The sequence below is a fragment of the Eptatretus burgeri genome, chromosome 14, assembly GCF_056783735.1.
Source record: "Eptatretus burgeri isolate ZD-2024b chromosome 14, Ebu_testis_v1, whole genome shotgun sequence".
In the NCBI taxonomy this organism is placed as follows: domain Eukaryota; kingdom Metazoa; phylum Chordata; class Myxini; order Myxiniformes; family Myxinidae; genus Eptatretus; species Eptatretus burgeri.
The window spans coordinates 71,638,853-71,663,643 of NC_140974.1; the positions used below are offsets into that span (position 1 = coordinate 71,638,853).

At 45.8% G+C, this 24,791-nt stretch overlaps 1 protein-coding gene across 3 annotated transcripts in view; it reads right to left on the reverse strand.

The window, feature by feature from the left end:
- Positions 1-2,589, reverse strand: part of LOC147013577 (medium-chain acyl-CoA ligase ACSF2, mitochondrial-like) — a 91,039-nt gene extending 88,450 nt beyond the window's left edge. Inside the window, exon 1 of one of the 3 annotated variants that reach the window (XM_085855486.1) lies at positions 2,408-2,589. In XM_085855486.1, the coding sequence (XP_085711612.1) occupies positions 2,408-2,532 (125 nt within the window). In that variant the 5' untranslated portion in view covers positions 2,533-2,589. The remainder of the gene's footprint in view (positions 1-2,407) is intronic. The other 2 variants (XM_085855485.1, XM_085855484.1) reach the window with 2 other exon arrangements.
- Positions 2,590-24,791: the final 22,202 nt, after the last annotated feature.

Genomic DNA, 24,791 nt, shown 5'->3' on the forward strand with positions numbered 1-24,791 from the left:
CAAGCTGTGATGTAGATGTGTTCCACGTCGACCGTACGTAGGGCGTACGGTGGGCTTGCGTCATTCGTGCGGCTGCCGTAGGCTCTTATCAATGAAAAATGAATTTTGCCAACCCCACAATAATTACGGCGGCCGCACTATTTCCACGGTCGCCATAGGGTAGTCCTAAGGCATCCCGGTGTTCAACGTATGGTGGCCTTGCAGTCTGTGTGACTACCTGTTGTTGTGTTGTGTGTGTCTGTGTGTGTGTGTCTGTGTGTGTGTCCGCTGTTTCTCGACAACCACTGGCCCAATCTAATTGAAACTTGCCAGGTATATTGCTGGGGACCTGAGTATGTGCCTTTTCAAGGATTGATATTAATCGCACAAGTGGTTCCCAAGTTGTGGCCATTTATTTACCAAACCAACGACAGGACACGTTGCTGCGTCGGTGTGGCCGATGGGGAAAGAGCGCGTTCCCCATTACGGGTTACAACGCAGGACTTCCGGATAGTGATGATTTACTGTATTCTAATAATTTCTCGATTTCTTATGCGCATTTATAAACACAATGCCCCAATCCAGTCGTCGTTTACAAGAGCGAAGGAACGGCCTGTGTAGTTGTTTGAAAGCTTTTTTTTTTTGCATGTACGGCCACGCACGGATGGGCACGCACGTACGTGCATGCGAGAGCGAATGAACAGCCTGTGTGGTTGTTGTTTCTGGCACACGGTTTGAAAGTTTTTTTTTTTTTGAGCGAAGGAACTGCCTGTGTGGTTGTTGTTTCTGGCACACGGTTTGAAAGTTATTTTTTATTTTTGCACGTACGGCCACGCACGTATGGCCACGCACGTACGGGCATGCGAGAGTGAAGCTACGGCCTGTGTGGTTGTTGTTTCTGGAACGCAATTTGAAAGTTTTTTTTTTTTTCGCACGTACGGCTACACACATACGGCCACGCACTCGTTTATTTTAAATTATCAGTTAGAGCCGGATGGTAAAGACAACACAATAACAATAACAAAAACTGAAAATTTGAACTGCCAACCGTACAGAGGAGACGTGGCCCCAATACACCGCTTCCCTTCGACTTCCGGCCAGGTTTTTACATCGCATATTTTATTTTATATTTCCCATATCTCAATTAATCAAGTAAAAGTAACAAAAAAAAAATCATGAATACAGGTAAGTCGTGAATGTGTTTCTGAGGTTCGTTTTACATATATAAACATCATGGTGGAATTTGTTTAATAAAGTTAAAGGAGATGTTTTGGTTACAAATATACATCCATAACCATATATGTTTGCTCCATGATAATAAGAAATACATTTCTAATAGAAAAAGCTTATTCTAACCACCCACTCACTGATTCACTAACTGACTGACTGATATTAAAGATCAGTACCTTTTGGGTGATGTAGAAAGCTGAATTTTTGCATGCTGACGGACATCGAAGCTGATACACCGGGAAAAATCAGAGAACCATTGGAAAGCATCCGTAAATGAAAATATAAATAAATGAAAAAAAATGAAAAAAATGCAGGTGAGCGACGGGAGACAATGGGAAGCACGGTAATTTTGTGTGCCGATGGACATCGAAGCAGGGACACCGGGAAAAATCACAGAACCGTCGGAAAGCATCCATAAATGAAAATATAACTAAATAAATGCAGGTGAGCGATAGGAGATAATGGGGAAGCACGAGTCGTTATTGCTTACAATGTGTAAGCATACCCTCCCAGTAAATATATATGATACAGAACGTGAGTACTTACGGTGTAACGATAATTGCCTTCTGCTGATTATCCTTCATTGCACTTCTTACCTCCATGCTCTCTTTCTGCTTCCAGTCTTCACAAATCATTGAAACACATTTACTTTACACCCAGCACCTTTGTTCCTTGAAGGTTTCCCAAATATCATTGGTATTATTATCATTTATTATTATTATTATTCATACGTATGCAGCACAGGGCTGCAGGTTTCATCATTTGTTGGGGGTACTTTGTTGTTGGGGGTTGTGAAGCTGATGCAATTCCCCCTGAAGGTAAGAGCAAGAATTTGTGATTCATTTCAGTAAACTTTACTTTCAGTAAAGTGAAGAAATGCTTCACTAAACGTGAATGAAACACCGTGAGGACTCGAGAACCCAAACCTACATCACGTGATGCAAGTGAACATTTTAATGAATCAAGTAATTAAAATTGTGACACGTCGTCCACAAAAACAAACCGTGCAACCCTGCGACTCCTGTGAGTAGAAACTCTCAGATTTCTTGGTTTTGTAACCTTTTCTCAGCATGTACGAGATCAACGTCACCAAGTGAGAACAGTTTTGGAAAACGAGAAGAGTTTGAGGATAATTTTCCCTCCAACCCTTCATCTCCGTCCCCACGCTTGTTTACAAGTCCAGGAATGTAAAACTCACATTGTGTAGTTATTTGAGGAACATCGAGCGAAACCGACGAGCCATGGTGTCCGGGATGGAAGAGAGAGTGCGGATGGAATCCCACAAAGTACACGGAGCATGATAACGAATCGGATCAGACACATTCACTTCGTGATATCCGATGCTCTTAAAAAAAAAAAACTTTGTTTGGTGGAGGCGGAGCCGACTGCCTGAAGAGGAGGAGCTTAATGTATCGTGCTATTCCGTTAGTTGTCAAACTAACCACGCCCCTTCTGACAACCTCAGCAATTTTGAGCGTCACAACATTCGAATCATTTAACTACTTATACTGCACAAACATATTGGTAACATACTGTATCGGGGTGGCCGAAGTCTTTCACGAACTGGCTGGCCAGGCCTGACGTTCGACTGAAGTTAGGGCTGGAATTGGTAATTTGTTCACGGTGCTGGTGATAGCTCGCATACTCTTTGTGAAGGACACCACCAATTAACTTCCCTCTCTTCACACCTTGATTGAATCACAATCTGGACAAACACTTGGAATAGGTCTTTCAATCCTGACAAATGTCATACCTTCTCCCTCTCCCTCTCCCTCACCGAAAGGACCGTATGGTGAACCCTCCCACATACTTTCTGAACAATCCTCTTGAACACGTTCAGTCACTCCAACTTTTGAGCTTCACAATCAGCCATGATCTTTCTTGGCCAAATCACACTTTTTAGTTGGCCTTCCATGTTAGTCACCAACTGGGCATCTTTATTCGTACAAAGTCCTTCCTTGGTACACATGAACTCTTATCAACCCATAAGACCTTCATCCGCAGGTTTAAGGAGTACAGCTCTCCCATCTGGGCTGGCTCCCCTGCCTCACATTTGTCTCAGCTTGATGGAGTGGAAACCAAGGCTTTCAAGATCATTTGAATCTCCCACGATGAAGCTGAGGTCTTTGGGTCTGTCACTTTGCCATCACAGAAAGGTAGTAGAGGTGATCCCTTTGTATTCTACCGCTTAGTTTCTGGCCTTGCACCCTCTGCTTTTTCCCTGCTTTGTGCCCTCAGGTTTTTCCAGGGCACATGGTCCACCATCATTCCCCTTTTGTTGAAACTATCCAAATCCAGGATCACTGTTCACCTCAACTTATTTGGTCCAATTTTTTTCCTGCTTGTGGAACCAACTTCCTCAGTCTCTTCAATCTCATTCTTCCCTCCAGGGCTTCAAGAGTGCTGCTCACCACCATCTCAGATCATCCCACACGCAAATCCATGATCTTTTCTACCCCCGTTAGCCCTCCCCAAACCCACCTCTTTCCAAGTTTCCACCTTTTCCTTCCTTACAGTTTGCAACTGTATCTATCTTATTCACCGCTTCCATCCTCCCCTTACCCTCATTCTTCCCCAAGTCTCCTTCTTTTGACCCTCAACATTGCTGTTAGTGCGTTTCCACCCCCCCCCCTTTAGATTGTTCTGTTTGTTCCTTTATGTCCTGATCCATTCTATGATCTCACTCCTCCATGAGCCTTGACATGTTAATCAAAATAAAATTGCAAGAAAGACCAAGATTTGGGAGAAAAAGGTAACCTAAAGGTGAGGGACCTAGACTGGCAGGATACGAGTTCAAATTTAACTGAAAGCAACAGTAACAAGTCTGAAGACGACGAAGGTTCACGAGCGGTATTTGACGAGGTAGATTGTTTCAGAAGTCAAGGATGAGACAATGTGATAATGTTTGACCAAGTTATAAAATGATCAACATGATGTGGTACGAGTGACAGGTTATTAGCTGCAAAATGTCGAAAACCCTGTTTCGTTCAACAACTTTAAAAATTTGACCTTTGCATAACCTTTAAAAGGTCACAAAACAATGTTGTGGACATTAAAATAAGGAAACAGGATACGTGCTATAGCTTATTGGAGTTAGTTCGTCGAAGAAGGTCGAAAACCCAGTTTGATTCCCACAACTTTGAACTTTGTGAACTTTAAAGGTCAAAGGTCAAAGATTATGACATTTGGTGCAAAACTTCCTCTGGAACATTCCAGGAACAATACTAGAGGGGGAGCACTCGGGAGAGTGCAAAACTTCCGCCACCAATACTGCTGGGTCACTCAAGTGAACCTTATATCTTATTCATTAAATATGATGTCAACAGTGCTGACAGAGTTATAGTTCTTTTCTCCAACATTTTTTTTTCGGGGGAGGGGGGTTGGAAATCACTTAAAACATGTAAAAATGCAAAAAATAAAAAATAAAAAATAAAAAAAAATCGAAATTTTGTTGAAAAAAAAGTTGCAAAATTTTTTTTTTCTCGAACAATTTTTTTTGGGGGGGGGTGGAAATCACTTAAAACATGTAGAAATGCAAAAAAAAAATCTCTAAATTTTTTTTTGGGGGGGGGGGGTTGGAAATCACTTAAAACATGTAAAAATGCAAAAAAAAAAAAAAATCGAAATTTTGTTGAAAAAAAAGTTGCAAAATTTCTTTTTTCTCTAAATTTTTTTGGGGGGGGTTGGAAATCACTTAAAACATGTAGAAATGCAAAAAAAAACTTTTTTTTTCTCTAACAATTTTTTTTTTTGGGCGGGGGGGACCAAGTCCAAAATTTAATGGCATGATCCTTGGACCATACCCAACCCCCCCCCACCAAGTTTTGTCGAAATCCGTCGAGGAGTTTTTCCGTAATACTGTTCACAAACAAACAAACAAACAAACAAACAGAAAGGGGTGAAAACAGCAACCTCCGATCTTCGATGGCGGAGGTTAATAATATCATATAGGCTATGTGGTGTTTCGCACTCCTCGGATTATCCATACTTTGATGAAATCAGCGTAAAAAACAAACTTGAAGGGGGCGCCACGGGCAAGGTGTTCGAGATAGAGCAAAATGGTTTCAAGACTTGAGGTGGGGAATGACCTCAAGATTATGCATAAAAAAATATTGTCATCCAAGCTCTCAAAGTTTGGGCGGTCGTCTGATTTTTATGTCAAAATTCGCAATTTTCTAAGTTTGTGACCTTGTGACCTTGACCTTGGGACGAAAATGAAAAAAAAATAAAAATCGAGCTCCGTGGGGCTATGCAGGTGCCATTGGGCTAACCAAATACTGGAACCCCTGCCAAATTCGACAAACCCCCTAAGAGAAGATGCAAATTGAAATCGGCTACCCCCTAAAAACACAATTCGCAATGTTCTAAGTTCGTGACCGTGTGACCTTGACCTTGGGACGAAAATGAAAAATCGAGCTCTGTGGGGCTATGCAGGTGCCATTGGGCTAACCAAATACCGAAACCCCAGCCAGATTCGACAAACCCCTCGGAGAAGATAATTTTTTATGTCAAAATTCGCAATTTTCGAAGTTCGTAACCTTGTGACCTTGACCTTGGGACGAAAATGAAAAATTGAGCTCCATGGGGCTATGCAGGTGCCATTGGCCTAACCAAATACCGAAACCCCTGTCAGATTCGACAAACCCCCTCGGAGAAGATGCAAATTGAAATCGGCTACCCCCCAAAAACACGTTTTTTGGGCGCAACACGCCCATTCTCAGGAAAACGCAACTCGATCATGATATAAACCTCCCACCAAAATTTTATCAGGATCGGATCAAAACCCACGAAGCTATGCTCGGGACAGACAGACAGACAGACAAGCCGGTAGGCGGACATGGGTGGTCGACTACCCAATAGAACCTGACGCGATGGGCCCGTTCGATGGGGAATGACCTGAGGATTAAGCACAAGAAAATTCATCATTCTAGCTTCAAGGGTTAATGCTGCAGATTGTTTTTTCGTTAACTACCCCCACATTTAGAGGTTTTTCGGCAGTTGCTAGGCAACGGAGGGGTCCACAGCAACGGTTCTTTCTCACACATAACTAGGACATTCCATGAACCTACCGTAAAAGTTTCATGTATATCAGACTCAAAGTCTGAGATATAACGAACTTCGTTTTTTTTATTGTTTTCGACCAGGGTTCATTCAAAGTGTATCTTCTCCGACTGGAAATGTTTGACAATATGGCTGAATGTACTGCCCACAGTCTCTCGTGGCCCAATTTTTGATTTTCGAAAAAATTACTTTTTATGATTTTTCAAAAATTTCAAAGTCCCGTTGCTCGGCAACGGTGGTGTCCATAGCAACGGTTCTCATTTGCACACAACTCAGTCTTGGTATGAATCGACCAACCAAGTTTCATCGAAATCGCCATTGAATGAACGGAGCACTGGACCAAAAAGATGGACAGACAGACAGACAAACTTATCGACTGAAATACTGATAATAAGGGAAGAACAAATTTCAAAAAAAAAATTTTTTGAAAAAAAAAATATTTTTTTTCCGACGAGATTGACTACCCAACAGACAGACAGACAAACATATCGACGGAAATACTGATAAGGGTAGATCAAAAAAAATTTTTTTGACTGGATCGACTACCCAACAGACAGACAGACAGAAAGACAGACAGACAGACAGACAAGACGGTAGGCGGACAAGGGTCGTCGCCTACCCAATAGAACCTGACGCAATGGGCCCGTTCGATGGGGAATGACCTGAGGATGAAGCACAAGAAAATTCATGATTCTAGCTTCAAGGGTTAATGCTGCAGATTGTTTTTTCGTTAAAATACCCCCACATTTAGAGGTTTTTCGGCCGTTGCTAGGCAACGGAGGGGTCCATAGCAACGGTTCTTTCTCACACATAACTAGGACATACCATGAACCGACCATACCAGTTTCACGAATATCTGACTCAGAGTCTCTGAGATAACGAAATTTGTTTTTTAATTGTTTTGACCAGGGTTCATTCAAAGTGTATCTTCTGACAGTTTTCATAGGATCCGGCTGGAAATTTTTGACAATATGGCTGAATGTACTGCACACAGTCGCTCGTGGCCCGATTTTTGATTTTCGGAAAAATAAATTTTTTATTATTTTTCTAAAATTTCAAAGTCCCGTTGCTAGGCAACGGTGGTGTCCATGGCAACGGTTCTCATTTGCACACAACTCAGTCATGGTATGAACCTACCTACCAAGTTTCATCGAAATCGCCATTTTAAATACTGATAATAAGGGTAGAACAAATCTCAAAAAAAAAAATTTTTTCGACTGCATTGACTACCCAACAATCATATCGACGGAAATACTGATAATAAGGGTAGAACAAATTTCAATTAAATCATTTTTTGAAAAAAAAAAATTTGGACGAGATCGACTCCCCAACAGACAGATAGACACAACAATAACGAATATAGTGGTCACTTATTTTTTTCATGAAAATATTTTTTCGTGAACCAATAATGATTTGGATTCTGCACTTCTGGAAATTGTGATGACCCAACAAAAACCCAGATGACTCACTTATGACCTGCCTCATCTTGCTTACATCTGATGCCCATCCACACTATGATTAACTAATGCTTTCGCAACAACTTTGGAAAAGCACCAAAACTGGCAAGATCACAGTATCGCCCACAAAGACAATCAAATTCTGCACAAGTAAAGGAGCAAAGATCGAGGGGCAACTCACCCAAGTCACAGCACATACCTTTGTGGCAATTTTGACATCGACGGCTTTCTCGCAGTGCTGGACAAGGTTTGCCACTCTGCAATTCTGGGTGTTGCACCAGACGACGACGAGTCTCAAAACCCCATACCAGGACCGACTGAAAAGGAATTTGATGGAGACAGCTGTGAAACGAGGAGATGCCTGGGGACGTGAGGTTGCCGGTCATCTGTCTGGGATCATAGACTTGGTAGCAGAAGAGGCGCTTTATCATCTTCGGTGCAGGACCCTATTCGAGCACTCATTTACAAACCCTGAGGTAATTATAATAACAATGCACTTATGAAATGAAAATGAAAATGATAAGTTCGGCTTAATTAAAAATTATATTTTTGTCCTTAGGTTGGACGGCCTATTGATGAAGAGAGACAGTTGCTGTTTGAGAAACTGTGCTTATGGATAGATGAAGGGGTGGAGCACGGTATTACAAGTCTTGCAGAGATCCACAGGAAGATGGAAGAGCTTGACCCCAGCGAGGACAAAAGTCTGGCATACAGTCACGGTATCTGAAAATAAAGCTTCAGGAACAGTTTGAGGAGTCTCTCAACTTCACATCAGATGAGAGAAGAACAGACATTGTGTGTCTGAGAGCAGTGCTGGATTAACCATTAGACAGACAAGGCATGTGCCTTCGGGCCAGCCAAAAATTATTTTCTCATTAAATATGTCTTTTTTTGTATTAAATATTTTGTTCTTGAATCAGTTCATCTTTTGTCTGGAGTCCATTTCCATGAGCCCGAGATCCAATTTAAAATTTTCAGGCCATTCTCTAAAATTTCAAAATGTGCCTTAGGGCCAGCCGAGGCTTAATCCGGCACTGTCTGAGAGACATGACAAACGCAATCCTTCGAGACTACCGTCAGCAGGTCCTCAACCCCTCACAAACCCTGGACGATGCTGAACTGAAAGAGCTCACCATTTCAACTGCCATCAACCTGATCTGCGGAGACTTGGAAAGTGTCCCACTTGACCAGAAGCAGTACCCTTCGGTGGAGAGCATGACCAATACACAGAACCAGCTTGCTCTGATTCCCAACAGCCGACAGAAGCTACTCTAATCAATCGTGAAATCAGATGAAAAGGTAGCAGTCTGCGGCCAGAACCTACTGAAAGCCTATCGCCCTCGATCAGGAGTGATGCCCTCTCAACTCGGACTCACGATACAACTTGACCACATGTTTGGATGATGAATAAGGTTGTAAAAGCTGATGAAGCAACATTTCCATTGAGCACAGTTCTGTTAAAAAATGTCAATAAAATACATTTTATATTATCAAGGAGTGTTTTTTTCTCAAAAATAATGGTTGGAATCAATTCAGTACCCCAAAAAAACCAAGCTGTTAGACATCCCACAAGTCAATATTGGCAAAAGTTAATTTTTCCGATTTATTCACCCAGGCCCTCTGAGCACCCGAACTTTGATTGACTCCCCAGAATTTTCCAGAAGGATTTGGGTTTTCACTAATTGATAGGTGTTAGTAGACACCAAGATGAATACGTTAGTGAAGAAATGTTTTGGTAAGCAATTTTTTCACAGGTCAATACAATTTGCTAAAATTCCCTAACTATGACTAACTTGTGCACCCTAGTCTTCTCTTATACTACACACGCTCGATTTAACTCTATTGCTAAGCTATGTCCCCACTACACGTTCCATGTCTCTCCATAAACAGTCCCTTTTGGTCCCTAAATTTATCCTCGCCCTCCCTCATAGTCGCTTCTTCAGTACCCATAAAGAGGCTACCATCGCTGGCACCCCCAGGTGGGCCGAACAATCCCCCTTAGGCTAGTGCTTCTTTGACCCGGTGTGTGGGTTGTTTCACAACTGCGCTCCACACATGGGGGTTACTGTCACCGTCTCTTACCCACATGAGCCCCCCACGTCGTCCGCAGAGGTGCTCAGTCACATGTTTGTTGCAAGCCAATTTGTGTTTGCATTCTTGCCACTGGGAATTGAGGTTTTCCCACAGGGAACCAAGCTGTGCTCGCCACGCCCATTGCTCATTCCGGGGGTACCGTGCATATTGCACACCTGGTCCCCGTGGAAAACAATTTGCAGCCAAATCCGTTCTGTTTCGCCGTCCGTGCTGCAGTGATTTATCTGTCACGGAACGTTTACACGCCGGCCCCTCTGAAACCATTAACACATCGCGCCAACATCCGTGCTTGGGCAGTTGGCAAAGCACAGACCACGCACACTCCCGTACCTCGTACGCAAAGTCCCGTGGAGCCGGCGTGGTTTCCAATACAACTATGTCCCGCTCAGGAGGCTCGCCACTCCGGTCCGCTAGACTAACCACTACTCCCGTACGGGTCGATTCGTGTCCCACTCTTCCATGTGCACTCATCCATGTTGTATCACATGCACTCCGTACATACTCCGGCACATTGGACACTCCAAGAAACCCCGGGTCCTTCATTGCCCCCCAAGCTCGACACACACCCAATCGCATCATGTACGTGCCTGGTCTCGCCATGACTCACCTTCGTTATACTCACCTCCTCCCGTTCTCCGAGCACTCCGTCACGCTGCAAATATAACACGTCCATGCATTCAACAATCTCCTCCTTTACTCCACTACCTGTTTCTACCAGTTTTGCTTTAATTTCAATAATCTCGATTTTTACCTCATCCACCTCCTCTTTAACCATCGTTAATTCCTGATGCGCCCCTTGTATTTCCCCCTCCAACGTCACCTTCGTTGTTTCTATTTGTGTTTCCATTTCCCGTTCCTTTGTTCCCATCGTCTGTCACCTCCTCTACTCTCTTCGTCAGTTTCTCGTGTGCCATTTTACATTCGTTTTTAATTGCAGTCATCTCTCTTGTTGTCTCCTTCTCGGCAGCTCTTCATTCCTTTTTCTCCCCTGTGTTCTTCTACATTTGTTCCTTCAACTCGTTCTGTCCGATCGTCAGTCCTTCTACCTCCTTCTTTATCTTCCCAATCCCTCACTTCTTCCTGGACACCTATCCGATACTCCCTTACCTCCTCTCGTACCGCCGCCATTTCTCTGCCCATCGCTTCACTCATCTACCTTTTTATTTCATCGCCCAACACGTCCATTTTTCTGTTGTTTTCTTCGCTCGACATTTTTATTTGTACCATTAATTGCCTCATGAACAACATCATGTCATTCTCGAGCTGCACTTGCAGCGATAACCCGACGTTCTGCGCTATCGGGGCCGCATTTTCCTAAGACCGAGGGTGGGGGTTATTTTCCATCCCCCCCATTGCTTCCTCTTCACCCTCCATTGTGACTTCATGCGGGTCCTGGGTCAATTCCGTATCCATATTTACATCATCTACATGGCCCACCGGGACCTGCCCGTGTTGGTCCGCCATTGTCCGTCCCAATAAATTTAACTAAAATTTTGTCTAACCGCTCTGAATTTCGAGGTGTGTGAAGCGCAAAAAATCTCCCACTCCCGATACCAGATGTTGCGGTGCGGGTACCGAGACACCAGCGCCGCAATGGTTACAGGGAATCCCCAACGGAGCACCGAGGCCAAACACGAGTCTTGGTGAGGTTGAAATCAACTTTAATAACACACACGATACAACGTGCCCGGCTAGGCCAAACCTTCCACGATACAGCACCCCTGCACGGTAACCCCGTGCACCACGCTCGCACGACAGATTAAACCACGTACTCTACTGGCGTAACCACTTCTTTTTTCTTACGAGGTCATTTATCTACAATCATGCTTGGTGTTATAAATGAAGAAAGTAGGTGACAGTACATGGCTTCAAATACTGAGGCAGAGTACACAAAGTTAAACAAGGATAATGGTTACTTAACCTGGAGGAGGTCACATAAATCATGTACCAGTCAGTCAGATATACTGAGACCATCACCGGGTAGACTGTCCTCCGGTCTCGGGGATTATTCTGCCCCATGACAGTTTCTGCAAGCATTGTGACCACAATATGACTCTAAGCATCCAAAATAAAATCCTTGAAGTGTTTGAGCTGGTAACGTACACGGTTGGAGCGTCTTGGTGTCCAGACGGTTGGGGACACCGTTGGATGTTCCTCACAGGTGTCGCCGATGGCTCTGGAGTAACCAGGTCTACAGGTGTCAAGCCTCGGTGATGCATCAGAACCTAGATCTGGTACCTGGCTACTAGGGATTGGGAAGGATTCAGCACTGTCAGCAGGTGAAGACAGCTCATAGGGGATGAATGGGGGGGTCTGGTGGTTTTGTTGCTGGTTGGAGGCATACGTCCTCGGTTTGTTGTGCAACACCATATCCCCGATTGCGAGGGAGTGGGAGCGTATCCTTCCAGTAGTCTGGGACTTTGTAGCATTCAGACTTTTTCACCCGATAAGCTGCACTCCTCAATTGGGACCCCACAAATTTACGTATGTTGCACCAGGGTCCATCGGTGGCAGAGACGAGGTAGCGGTTTCTTGCGCATGACTTGTTACGATCAGAGTACAAATAGATCAAATCACCGACTTCCACTGACACATTGGGCTTGACGGACCCCATGGGTGCCTTCGACTTCTCCCTATGGGGGTGGTTAATGGAACGAAGACGGTGTTAGGCTTGTATCATTTGTAAGTCCGAAAAAGGGATTTGTTGATTGGTGAACTGATCCCGCTGGCAACACATCTCTCAGGCCGAGAGTCCCCGTGCACAAACTCGTGAGTTGATACTGGCGGTGGCCAGTGCGAGGGTTAGTGGAGTTACTGGTCCTCCGATCGGCTCCTGTCGTAGAAGTTCGTCTTCACATTCACGAACTGCCTTCTCAGCGATGGGATTCTTGTTGGGATTTTTAATGCGACCAATCTCGATGCACATCCGGTGATGTTTAAGAAGCTCATCGTGGACCAGACGTGTGAAACCGAGAGCCGGATCGGTGCGGATGACAGCAACTGGACAATCCAATGGCCGGAGCTCTATGCCTAAGCGGATCAAGTTGTCGCGGAGAGTGATGTGTTGTTCATTCTCCACAATGCACAATGTAGTGTAGGAAGTGGAACATTCTCGCAATACAAGAACTAGCTGGTGATTGCGTTGGATGATATCCGCTGCGAAGGACCAGGGGGTTCTCCAGTGAACTGCTTGGTAATGGTATGAGGAATGTTGCGCAATGCAGCACACTGGTGACACCTCGAGGTTACCTGATCAATTGCTCTGTCCAAATCAAGAGCATAAAAATAGCGGTGAATCACAGAACTGAGTTGATGACGACTCGGGTGATCCAGTTGAATGTGTAATGCTGTTGGTAAGCCATTGACTACCTGACGTGGGACAATAATGCACTCACATGCCGAGGACAAGGCCTTGTCCCGACGGAATACAACTAGGCCATCTTTGGAAAGTAATGCAACCTGGAGGTAACGTTTGACATCCTTGATGTTGGTTGTTTTCTTCGATGGGCGGGTGCCCTGAATCAGATGGGCATGAGTCCACCTTAAGTCTGCGCACTCTGCCAGAACTGCTATCCAGGCAGTTCTGTTGGTGAAGGGCAGTTTGGTTCGGCCGGAAATAATGTCTTGGGCTGACACCTGCAGGACTACGGCCTCCTCCTCGCGTCTTATGAATGCACAAATTTGATAGGAGGTGTCAGTACAGTCTGGTGCATTGCGGCTGGCAAAATCAGATGGGGCATTGGCGGATCCTGCGAGGTGTCGTACGGTCGCTTGATAACGGCTGACGGTGGACAGGAATGTGGATAGACGAGGGCTCGCTGAAAACTCGCCACGACAGAGCTTCTCATACGCTTGTACGCACGGCTTGCTATCAGTAAGGATGGATGCATGATGTTTAGATAGGATAATGAAGGGACTGAAGTGTTTTACTGATACAGCAATGGAAAGGGCCTCCACTTCACATGGCAACCAGGTAGGTTGGCATCCACGTAACTTTGCACTGAAAAAACCTGCAAGGTGAGGTCTTCCATTGCACGTAATGTACAGAGTTGATCGAATGCTGTGTTTTTTGACAGAACCATCCGTCACGATCCATAGCTGATCACTTGGACGAGGAAGAGTAATTGTACGAGTTGATGAAAGAGTGGCTTGGGCTCTGTGGAAGGCAGAATGTAACTCATCAGTCCACACAACTCTGTCTAGTGATTGGCATCCAGCCACAACATCATGCAAGGGGGATAAGAGAGCAGAGCAGTTGGGGATAACACGAGCGAGAACCTTGTATGCCCCAATAAAGGATCTCATTCCCCTGACCTTCTCAGGAGCCGAACAAGTAGAGAGTGTAGCCACACAGTGTGGGCTGGCCTGGATAGTACCACTAGACCAGATCCATCCTAAGATGGTGGTGTTCTTTGGACATACAACTGTCTTCGTAGCAGAGAAGCGAAGTCGACATTTATGCAGAGCCTGCAACACCATTCTCCAGTTCTGGAGAAGTTCGTCCAATGTGTCACCACCGCAATAGAGGTCGTCGGCGAGTTTGGCGACGGTCCCCTTCTCTAAGAGATCACCAAGGACGTGACACATGAGTTCTTCGAGTGCCGTCTCTGATCCAGGCATACCCATAACAGATCTGGTATACACACGTATTCCCCGGAAGGGCGTGGCTACACAGCAGTACTTCATGGACTGGTGAAATAATGGGATTTGGTAGAAGGCACTCGTAAGGTCGGTAGTAATTAGATACTTCCACTGAGCAATTTTGTGGAGGATGGAATCTACGTTTGGCATAAGAGAGGGTTGGGGCTTGCTGTATGGGCCCACATCAGCAAAGGCTGTGACTAAGCGGAAACCACCACTGGGCTTCTTGATCAAGAATGAAGGATTCAGGTATTCTACAGTAATCCCCATGTCCTCAGGGCGAGCAAAGACTCCAAGCTTTTCTCGTTCATCAAATTTGTGTTGTAGTTCACGCAGTTTATCTTGCACATACTGTGGTAGACGGCCTTTGCGTTGTGGAGGCTGAACAGGGCCCATGCTAACAACAGCCACAAAGGGGTCTGCAGCACCATTGTAGCCTTGGAACACTGGGTCAAACACTTCATCATACTCTTCAAGAAGGGCACAAAACTTTGATCGTGTGTCAGGAGCGAACATGTTGTCAGGGTCGAGGGTGACAGTCGAAGAGTGTCCTGAGAGTGAAGTGAGTGTGCGTTTTAATTTGGGGGGGGGGCTGGTCTCGGTATAGTCATCTGGGTGTTCTTCGGGTATGTACACAGGGCGGATTTGGCAAAATTGCTCATGTCGTTTGAGAACTCGTGGTTCGTTAATTAAATTGGGGATCCGAACCTTCCCGCTGATGCTACGGATGACACTCGGTGGGGGCCAGTACTCAATGGGTCGCAGCGACCTCGCACTGGGGACATCCGTGCGAGGTTCGAGTGCGAACGCCGAGTCGATACTCGACATGTCACATGGAAGGACCATTTCAATGAACTCACTGGGCCACAGAGCAGTTGTGTGGGGTGGGGCACGTAGGACATGAGCTCGGCATACTGCATGGCGATTAAGGCTCCCTTCCTGAGAACCATAAATGTATGTGGTGCCGTCACCCAGGATAACTTGATGCTTCGCAGGGCGGATTGAGATGTCATTAGACACCATGAAAGGTGTTCCTGCTGGTACTTCTACGTCAAGATTTTCGACAACCAGGCCCTCAAACTGAAATTCCCTTCCGTCGCGAGTCAGTGTCAGTCTGGTCTCACCAACTACTTGAAGAGGGGAAGACCCATCAGCCTGACGAGCGGACTGTGCACTCTTCTGAATCTTGGCTCCAAACCTCCTTACAGTTGTCTCACGAATCAGGTTACCCGTGGCCCCACTGTCGATGGTAACTCGGGTTGTGTGGTGGCCGTGGAAGGTGTCTAGATATGGAGACTGGCGAGTCTGGACACGCGAGATAGTGGACGGTTCTGTATAGTCTATGTTATTAACTACCTTGTCCATATGGGCATATGTTATGTCTCCAGACTCGTCGTCTGACTCTTCAGTTATGTCAGCCACATGGCGTGCTCTGGCGATGTACCGACGATCTCGTTCGGGGAGAAAAGGACACTCACTGAGGAAATGACTATAATCAGTGCGGCGTACTTGTTTGCAGAGGGGACAGGAATTCGTAAGGTTGTTGGAACGAGTCCCCGAAAAGACTTGACGAGGTTTTGACGATGATGGGAACGATGCCGGGTGGGGGACCTGTGGTCGAGACGTTGAAGTGCGCAAGGACGTTGTATCTTCAGCAGCATGGAGCTCATCTAATAGTGAGTCAAGCGCCTGGGATATCTCCGGTTTGATGGAGGCTAAAGTGCGGGACCTGAGTTCAGTTCCATAGCGTTGTTTGACGAGTCCGGGGAGTCCACTGTGGACAAGGCGAAGCCATGCGAGCACAATAAAGTTCTCCAACGAGGGAGATAATTCCTCATCTTCCGTGATCGCCTGGTTATGGTGGAAGATGCTGCCATCTTGTCAAAGCAAGTTATCCTCCACAAACGCCATCAGGCGTTGGTATAAGTCTTCATGGCGCTCTTCGGGGTTATGGCGTATCGCTGCAAAGTCAATGAAGTGTGCGCCTGTCGACTGGAATCCAAAATGTTGTCGAATCGATTGCCATATGTTGACAACAGAGGTGGAGTTTTGGACTATGGTGTTGTGGGATATCACAGGGCAGTAGTTTGCAATCTGACCCAGCATAAGTTCCAGTACGGTGACTTTCTGTTGGGCAGTGTGACCCTGCACAACGGGGACATCCTCACCATCATCCACAAGTCCACGAAGAGGGAACGCGCTGCTCTTCTTCTCCCAGGTGACGCCCTCAGTGAGGAAGGGCGCAAAGTTGGGATCGAGTGATAAAATATAAAGAAAATTGTGTCTCCAATTTTCAAACGAGTTCACCGTTTTACTCTTCCTAAGTGACCACTGCTTTGGTGCACGGTGTGTGGTGGCCATTTTGACGACGGGCACGTTGTACAGACGATGTTTATGACACAGCTACAGAGTGAGCTGGTTGGCCGCTCACCTTCTTGTGAGGTGCGATTGGGGTTCGAAGATGGCTCTCGTAGCAGTGACGTTCTTCCGATCGCTGTCTCCGGGGTGAAGAGTGTATGGAATCGTATCCCGACGCTGCCACCACGCCACAATGGTTACAGGGAATCCCCAACGGAGCACCAAGGCCAAACACCAGTCTTGGTGAGGTTGAAATCAACTTCAATAACACACGCAATACAACGTGCCAGGCTAGACCAAACCTTCCTCGATACAGCACCCCTGCACGGTAACCCTGTGCACCACAGATTAAACCACGTACTCTACTGGCGCAGATTGTCACTCAGGGGGATTAATCCCCGGTTGTCCTCGGTAGAGCCGGACCTGGGGCCACCGCTTGCAATTAACGTTGTAGTACGGTGGGTTGTTTTAGAACCAAGAACACCACCCAGTCAACCACGAGTTCCAGTGTCCACAGTCTAATTGGTCAGTTTAACTCGAGGTCACGTGGTTACCTGAGCGGGGGGGGGGGGGGGGAGCCCTGACGCTTCAGGGCCATCGTAAAAGCACCAATCTTATCTTAATTAGATTTTAATTAGGGCGGCCGAACGTTTTAACTGCTGGTTCGTGCCGACGATTTTTGGTCAAATCTGTGGTAATTACCTCCCAGTTGATCTCGGTTCGGACAATGCGAGACCAATGGAAGGAAAGGACAAACACGGACGGGTTAGAAATCGACAAATTATATTTTATTAACAATAAAATAAATAAATAAAAAGAACCTTTTATTTTCTGAGGTAAATAAAGAATGAATTTCAAAGCAAAATCAATCAAAATGCCAGGAAAGAGACAGAGAACAGAAGCTTAACAGGGGTTGACTTTCAGCTAAACACAGACAAGGGAACCCAGCAGATCATTCAGGGGGAGGGGGAGAAAATCGTCTCGCTCACCACAAAGTCGTCCGTGAAGCGAAGACGTCCTGAGAGTGCGTGCGTGCGTCACGTCCGTCGCCAGCCCCAGCTTTGCCGTGCACCCTCTCGCGGGGCAGCCTTGAACGCCAGTCGACGTCTGGAGGACACCGAGATCGTCCGTCGCGGGGTTAGACCCTGGTGTTGTTGGTGATCGACCCGTGCTTCACTTATTGGCGGCGCTGCTCGCACCACACGCTCGCTTGCTGAAGCACTGAGAAGGGCGAATTGTCTCGTCGGCGCAGGTCAGACACCCGCTTCTTGGTCGCTTCTCTCGGAGTCTCGCCCTTTGCTTTTTTTTTCCTCTCTCCTTTCGCTTTTCCTTTCCTCACGCTTTTCTCTTCAGAACGATTTTTTTTTCCCATTTTTCTCCTCGGACTTTTTCTCTTCAGAACGTACCTCTCTCTCTCGTTTTTATATTCCCGGGCCGTCTCCGCGGGGTGCCGTCCGCCCCAAGCTCACCCCGCCCCATTGGGGCACGGTTACCATGACGACCCGTGCGCTCTCAAAAAAGGCGGGCGTCGGAGCTCACGAAAGATTGCCGCTGAGGAAGAATTGGGGCGGGATTCAGAGCTCGTGAAAGAAATGTGTGTAAACGTGCCTGTCGTAAAGAAACAAGGACAAATGTGTCCAAGAGCAGCGTCCTAAAGGTTTTGTCGGCTAAAAAAAATAAATAAATAAATAAATAAATAAAACTTCCGATATTTCGTCACGTGCCTTGATTAAGCCAATAGCGAGACCCGTCATAGTGTATTTACGTATTTACGAAATATCGTGTATTTACGAAATAAATAATGTATTTACGACATTACAATATATTAAATGGAATAATCTTTAAATAGTAACGTGAACTTTTCGAAACTTTAAAGCAAATGTCCGAATATATTTAAAAGTTCATGATGGACGCTCTCAAAAGGCACCCTGAATGTGAGGATGTGTACAAGTGCTTAGTATTTAGGGAGAGCCTGATCTTGTATATAAAAGAGCCGAGTCTTAATATAAAGGTTTTGTTAGAAGAAGAAGAAGAAGAAGAAGAAGAAGGAGGAGGACGACGACGACGGACGACGACGACGACGACGACGACGACGACGACGGACGACGACGACGGACGACGCCGTCGAGCTCTCGATGCTAAAAAAAACTTCCCATAAGAGAGGGGATCTATCCTTAACCCATCACACACACCCACATTGTCTTTTGGAAGAGCAGATTAAAGTGGTCTCACACTGGTAGTGGAGCTTGCACATAAATCCCAGGCTGGACAAGGACATTGGGAGAGATCCTTTGAATAACAAATATATTATTGACCATGAACAAACAAACAGTATGTGGGATTTGATGCCAAGTATTCAGATTGGAATACAAGTTAAACAGGCCTTTCAGTGAAATAAATCATTAATAAGAACAATCAACTTTGCTTTTTGTTTACTCCTGATGCTGACCGTGCTAATCTGAACCTTTCACCAAACATAATTCCAAGATGAGGACAACAGGCTCAAGCACTTCATCAAGTTATTGATCAAATTTCCATGAATTACATCACCTGACCTTGGTCCCTCTCAAGAAAGTGAAGGGTGATCACCAGGACTGCAACAACTACCGAGGGGTGACGCTGCTCTCAGTGCCGGGCAAGGTCTTTGCTCAGATAATTCTTGATAGGGTTCGCCACCATCTGCTTGAGCACCAGCGTCCAGAGCAGTCAGGCTTTACACCAAAGAGGTCAACGATTGACCGTATCCTTGCCCTTCGGGTCCCTACCGAACGCAGATGAGAGTTTCGGCAGGGGCTGCTTGCAGCCGATGTTGATCTCTGTAAAGCGTTTGATTAAGTGAATCGGGATGCCCTCTGGAGGATTTTTGGTCTTCGTGGGGTGCCACCAAAACTGATCGATCTGATGTCTGAACTCTACTCTGCCAGTGAGAGTGCTGTGAGCTGTGGTGATACCATCTCTGTCTTATTTCCAGTTGTCACTGGAATTCATCAGGGGTGTGTACTGGCCCCCACACTTTTCAGCACTTGTACGAACTGGACTCTGGGGAGGATGTCGGAGAGATCAAGCTACGGTGCATCGTTTGGGAATGTCTAGATCTCCGACCTTGATTTTGCAGATGATAGTCATCTTTGCAGAGACTCTGGATATCCTTTTGGGGGCCCTCGAGGTGCTTTTTTTTTGTATTCCTTGTTGAGGCTCGTATGAGAGCTATCACACAATGCACAGGAAGGGGGCATGAGACAAGAGGGGCAGGAGTGGGAAGGACATAACAGTGGGGAACAGAGACATGAGAGATCTGTGGAAGGGAGAGCGATTGGGCAGGGAACACGGGGTATACAAGATGGACACAACAGGGACTTTCAGGAAGAAAGGAAGGGAATTTGAAGGAGGTGGGTTTGGGGTGGATTAACGGGGGTGGAAAAGATCGAGGATTGGGATGGGGGTTGATAAGAGGTGGTGGTAAACAGCTGTTTTGAAGGCCTGGAGGGAAGAGTGGGATTGAACAGAGTGAAAGAGTTTACTCCAAAGGTGGGAAAAAAGAGGAATGAAAGAATTAAGGTGAGCAGTGATTCGTGATTTTGGTAGTTTTACCAAAAGTGGATTGTTGGCGGACCTTGAGCGCCCTGCGGAAAAATGGTGAGGACAAATCGCAGACAGAGCAGGGGGGTGGGGGGCGAGACCGGAGAGGAGATGGTAGAAGACAGAAACACCACCGACCTGCCTGCGGTGAGGGATGAGAGGCCCAAAGACAGCCTCATCGCGAGAGATGCCAATGATCCAAAATGCCTTGGATTCCACAGCGTGAAGCCGAGAAAGGTGGGAGGCAGGAGCACCAGCCCAGAGGGGAGAGCAGTACTCCATCAGGCTGCGGACAAAAGCTTTGTGTGTGGTCAGGAGCTCAGGTGGGCCGAGGAAGGACTTTGCACGATGGAGGATTCCCAGTCGGTGACTGGCTTTGGACTCCACGTTGGAAATGTGGCTTTCTCAGGAAAGATCATGGCAGATATTGACTCATAAGCTTGAATGAAAGGACCTCTTCCAGGGGATTGTTGAGAAAATAGATGGTGCGGGGTTCCAAATGGTCCTTTCGGAGAGACATGGTGAGAGTGTGAGATTTGTCCGGATTGAAAGACATGTTACACATGTTGGACCAGTTTGTGATTGTACCCAGATCTACAATGAGCGAAGAAAGTGCTGCTTGCCGGTCTGAGGGATGACAGATGGTACGGCAGAGGGTGGAGTCATCAGCAAAGAGATAAAGAGGATTTTCCAGAGAGTCGGAGAGATCATTGATGAAAACCAGAAAAAGAACAGGGCCCAGAACGCTACCTTGAGGAACTCCAGCCTTGACAGGAAGAGGGGATGGAAGAACTCCATTTTGGGCCACACGTTGGCTGCGACAGGAGAGGAAGTCTGTAAGCCATGAGTGGAGATGCCCTTTGATACTACAGGAAGAGAGTTTAGTGAGCAGGGTAGGGTGCCAGACCACGTCAAAAAGCACGCGATATGTCTCGGGATATGGCTCTGATTTCATGTCCGGCATTGAGGACCTCCATCCATTGTTGGGAGAGCAGAAGCAGCATATCCAGGGTAGAATGACCTGGTCTGAAACCAAATTGATGATTGCAAGTCAAGCCATTGGAGAAGATGAAGGAGTCAATGTCTGAAGCGATGATGGATTCCATAACCTTACTGATGATTGGGAGACGGCTGATTGGTCTGTAGTTGCAGGGATCTGTTTTTGCACCTTTTTTATGCAGGGCAGTAATGTTTACTGATTTCCAAGCAGATGGCAGATGACCTTGAGTAAATGAGAGGGTGAATAGAACAGAGAGAGGGTGAGCAAGAGCGGAGGAGCAGGTTTTTAGGGCACGTGGGCTGATGCCGTCTGGACCGGTTGCAGAATCTGAGTCGAGGTTTGACAGCAAGCTCTCCACTTTAGCAGAAGAAGAGTATAGAGTCCAGGGACAGTTGGGTGTGACTGGGTAAGGAGAAAGAATTGATGATGGGTTTTTGATGGGTACAGAAATGTTTGGGTTTTGGACACAAGATTTCGATGCAAACACCAAGTTTAGGCATTCAGCCTTTTCACGTGCGGTATCAGCAGTGCGGCCATTTGAGGTATGGGAGGGGATGGAGGGGGAACATACACCAGAAACAGATTTGATTAGATGCCACCAGGATTTGGAGAAGGGAGAGAGGTTTGAGAGGTCAGACTTGAGCTGAGAAAGATGTTGTTATCTGGCTCTCCTGAGGGTAGATACACACTTGTTCTGAGCTTTGTGGAAGGAACCAAGATTATCCTCAGTTGGGTTTGCTTTCCATGAGGCAAAGGCAAGTTGTTTCAGGACAACTGCCTCACCACTGGGCAAGTTCAGTGAACTATGGGCAGGAGGAAGGGTCGGACAACTGAAGATGAGAGCGGATAAATCTGTGCATGAGGAAGAGCAAGATTCTTTGAAAGAATTCCCAGGATGAATTGATGTTGGAGAAAGTAGCGATGGGAGATCAGTCTAGAAGTTTGATGGCTGCTTGGAGACACTGCCAGTCGGCCTGAGTGAAATGCCAGACTCGACGGCACTTTTGGTGGTTGTCTGATAACAGCCAGAGAGATGTCCACTTTGACAAGCAAGTGGTCAGAAGAACCAATTGGAGTGGACAAAAAACAGCAGATATTTTCAGGGAAATTTGTCAAAATCAGATCCAGAAGAGATAGAGTACCATTGATGGTAATCCAGATCCAGATAGGTTGAGATCTGGGTCGGGAAATTGACAGATGGAGTCAGTCCTAATGAGTTGCAGAAAGCTTTTGCTGAAGTGCCATGACAGGTGAGAGTGGTACCCACATCTTGCCAACTAGCATGATGACAATTGAAGTCACCACATTTGAGGAAGAGAGAGTTCAGATGAGAAGATAGAAGTTGGTCCATGTTTTCGGATAGTGAGGTGTAAATGGAGTCAGCACTGTTTGGTGGATGGTACAGCACACATATAAACATGAGGTGGGAGTGGAGGGGAAGCCGTAGCCAGAGGTATTCCTGGAGGTGTGGAGGAGTGAGGGCAGTGCATGGAGAGTGAGGAATCTAGTCTTTGATGAAGAGAGCAACTTCTCCACCAGGACGAGGCTCAGGTCTGTCATACCAGAGGAGGGAGTAACCAGGGAGAGATACTTGGGCATGCAGTGAAACTCTTAATATTCAAGGTAACTCTTAAAATTGTGGTGGAAAATAACTCAATTTCCACAAGTTGAATCAGCATACCAAAGGAGAATCTTTAATTTCGTAAACAGGAGGAAGAACATTGAATGATTCACTGAAACATTCGAATGGACTTCACTGAAACAGAAGGCTGAAGCAATTCTTCTTATACACAATTTGATATTCCAAAGGATGGGAGGGGAGACATTTGGCAACTCAACTACAGGTTATAGTGGGGCAGATAGCAGCAAGTTTTGAGAGGAATCGTGCAAATGATGATACAAGCATCAAATTTGGCACATTTGTTCTCCAGGGGATTCTAATCAAATCTTCCTGATTGGCCATTTGAAAATCCAAATTTTGAAAAATTTGAAAAAAAAAAAAAACTTCAAAAAAGTCAAGATCACGAATCAATGTTGGATGCTGGCTGAGATTGGTGAATGTTTCAGAAATATCATCAAAGACGTTCCAAGTCTGCCATACAGTTTTCTTCCCTTTACCGCGGAAGGCAGACACGACGTCACATCCAGTGAACGCATGGAAGTATGGGATCCCTCTCGCTTTCTCAGGCCCAATTGCAGAAACTACCTCATGGACTGGAATCCATCGTGCCTTGGCTCCTTGGCCAAAGGCAATCCACATGTTCTCAAGACCGAGTTCTTGTAAGGATGGCAGTACAGATATTGCTATGACTAGTACGTCCGTGTCATTCGCCTTGATGATAATGGACTTGCTCCCATCCGTCGTTGCATCCCTGGCGTGTACAAATATTCGAGTGTCAGCTTCTTCATGACAACATGGAGACACAGCATCCAGTGACTTCCTTGTGTTGCTAATGGCATCTTCTCCTTTTGTGACAATGACTGTGCTTGTCGTCTGTGCTTCACACATCTTTTCTGCAAGGAAGTGAAACAGCTCAGTCTTGTTGCTGTCATCTCGAAGAAAGCTTCTTCAGCTACTTGGGGTCTTACTGGTTCCTGTCACTCTTCTTCTGATTCCTTGCCCCCTTTTTGACCTTGCCTCGAACTTCAGACTTGACTTCTTGTACACATCAAACACTACGTCCACCCTCTCGTACCTGGGACCATAGGATTCCACCTTTGGGATGATGTCTTCTTTAGCATAGTCATCAAATATCTTTGAAGTGCGTGGAGGTAGGGCATTGATAAGTGCTGAGCCCCCCCCCCTCCATCAATGATGACTGCATCTCCCCTTGGTTTTCTGTCTGGGATGTTCACTTGCGCTTCAAGAATTTCAGCCAGCTGTGACTTTAAAATGTTTTGAAATTTTTTTTTTTTTTCAAATTTTTCAAAATTTGAATTTTCAAATGGCCAATCGGGCAGATTTGATCAGAAAGCCCTGCAGAACAGATATGCCAAATTTGATACTTGTATCATAATTTTCACGATTTTTCTACTATCTCCTCCACTATTAGCCGATAAGCATTCGGCAAAAGAACTCAAAACTGCAATACATGTCCACTTTGGGTGGAAGGGAGAGAATGACACAATCGCGGCGAAAGTTTGCAGTGTTATCAATCAGGTCACCCTGTTTCATCATAAGACATTCCTTTTATCAATATGTTGGTCAAAAGACTATTGGGTAAAGGGAAACATTACTGACAGCCAATTCGAATATAGCATAAAAATTAAATATATAAAGCACTAGCAACAATTATAATTGAGAGGACATGAATGTAATTATTTTTCTTCCACAGCCCCCCCCTCCCCCACTTTTTTTCCATATCAGGAAAAATTTGAATAATTATATTACA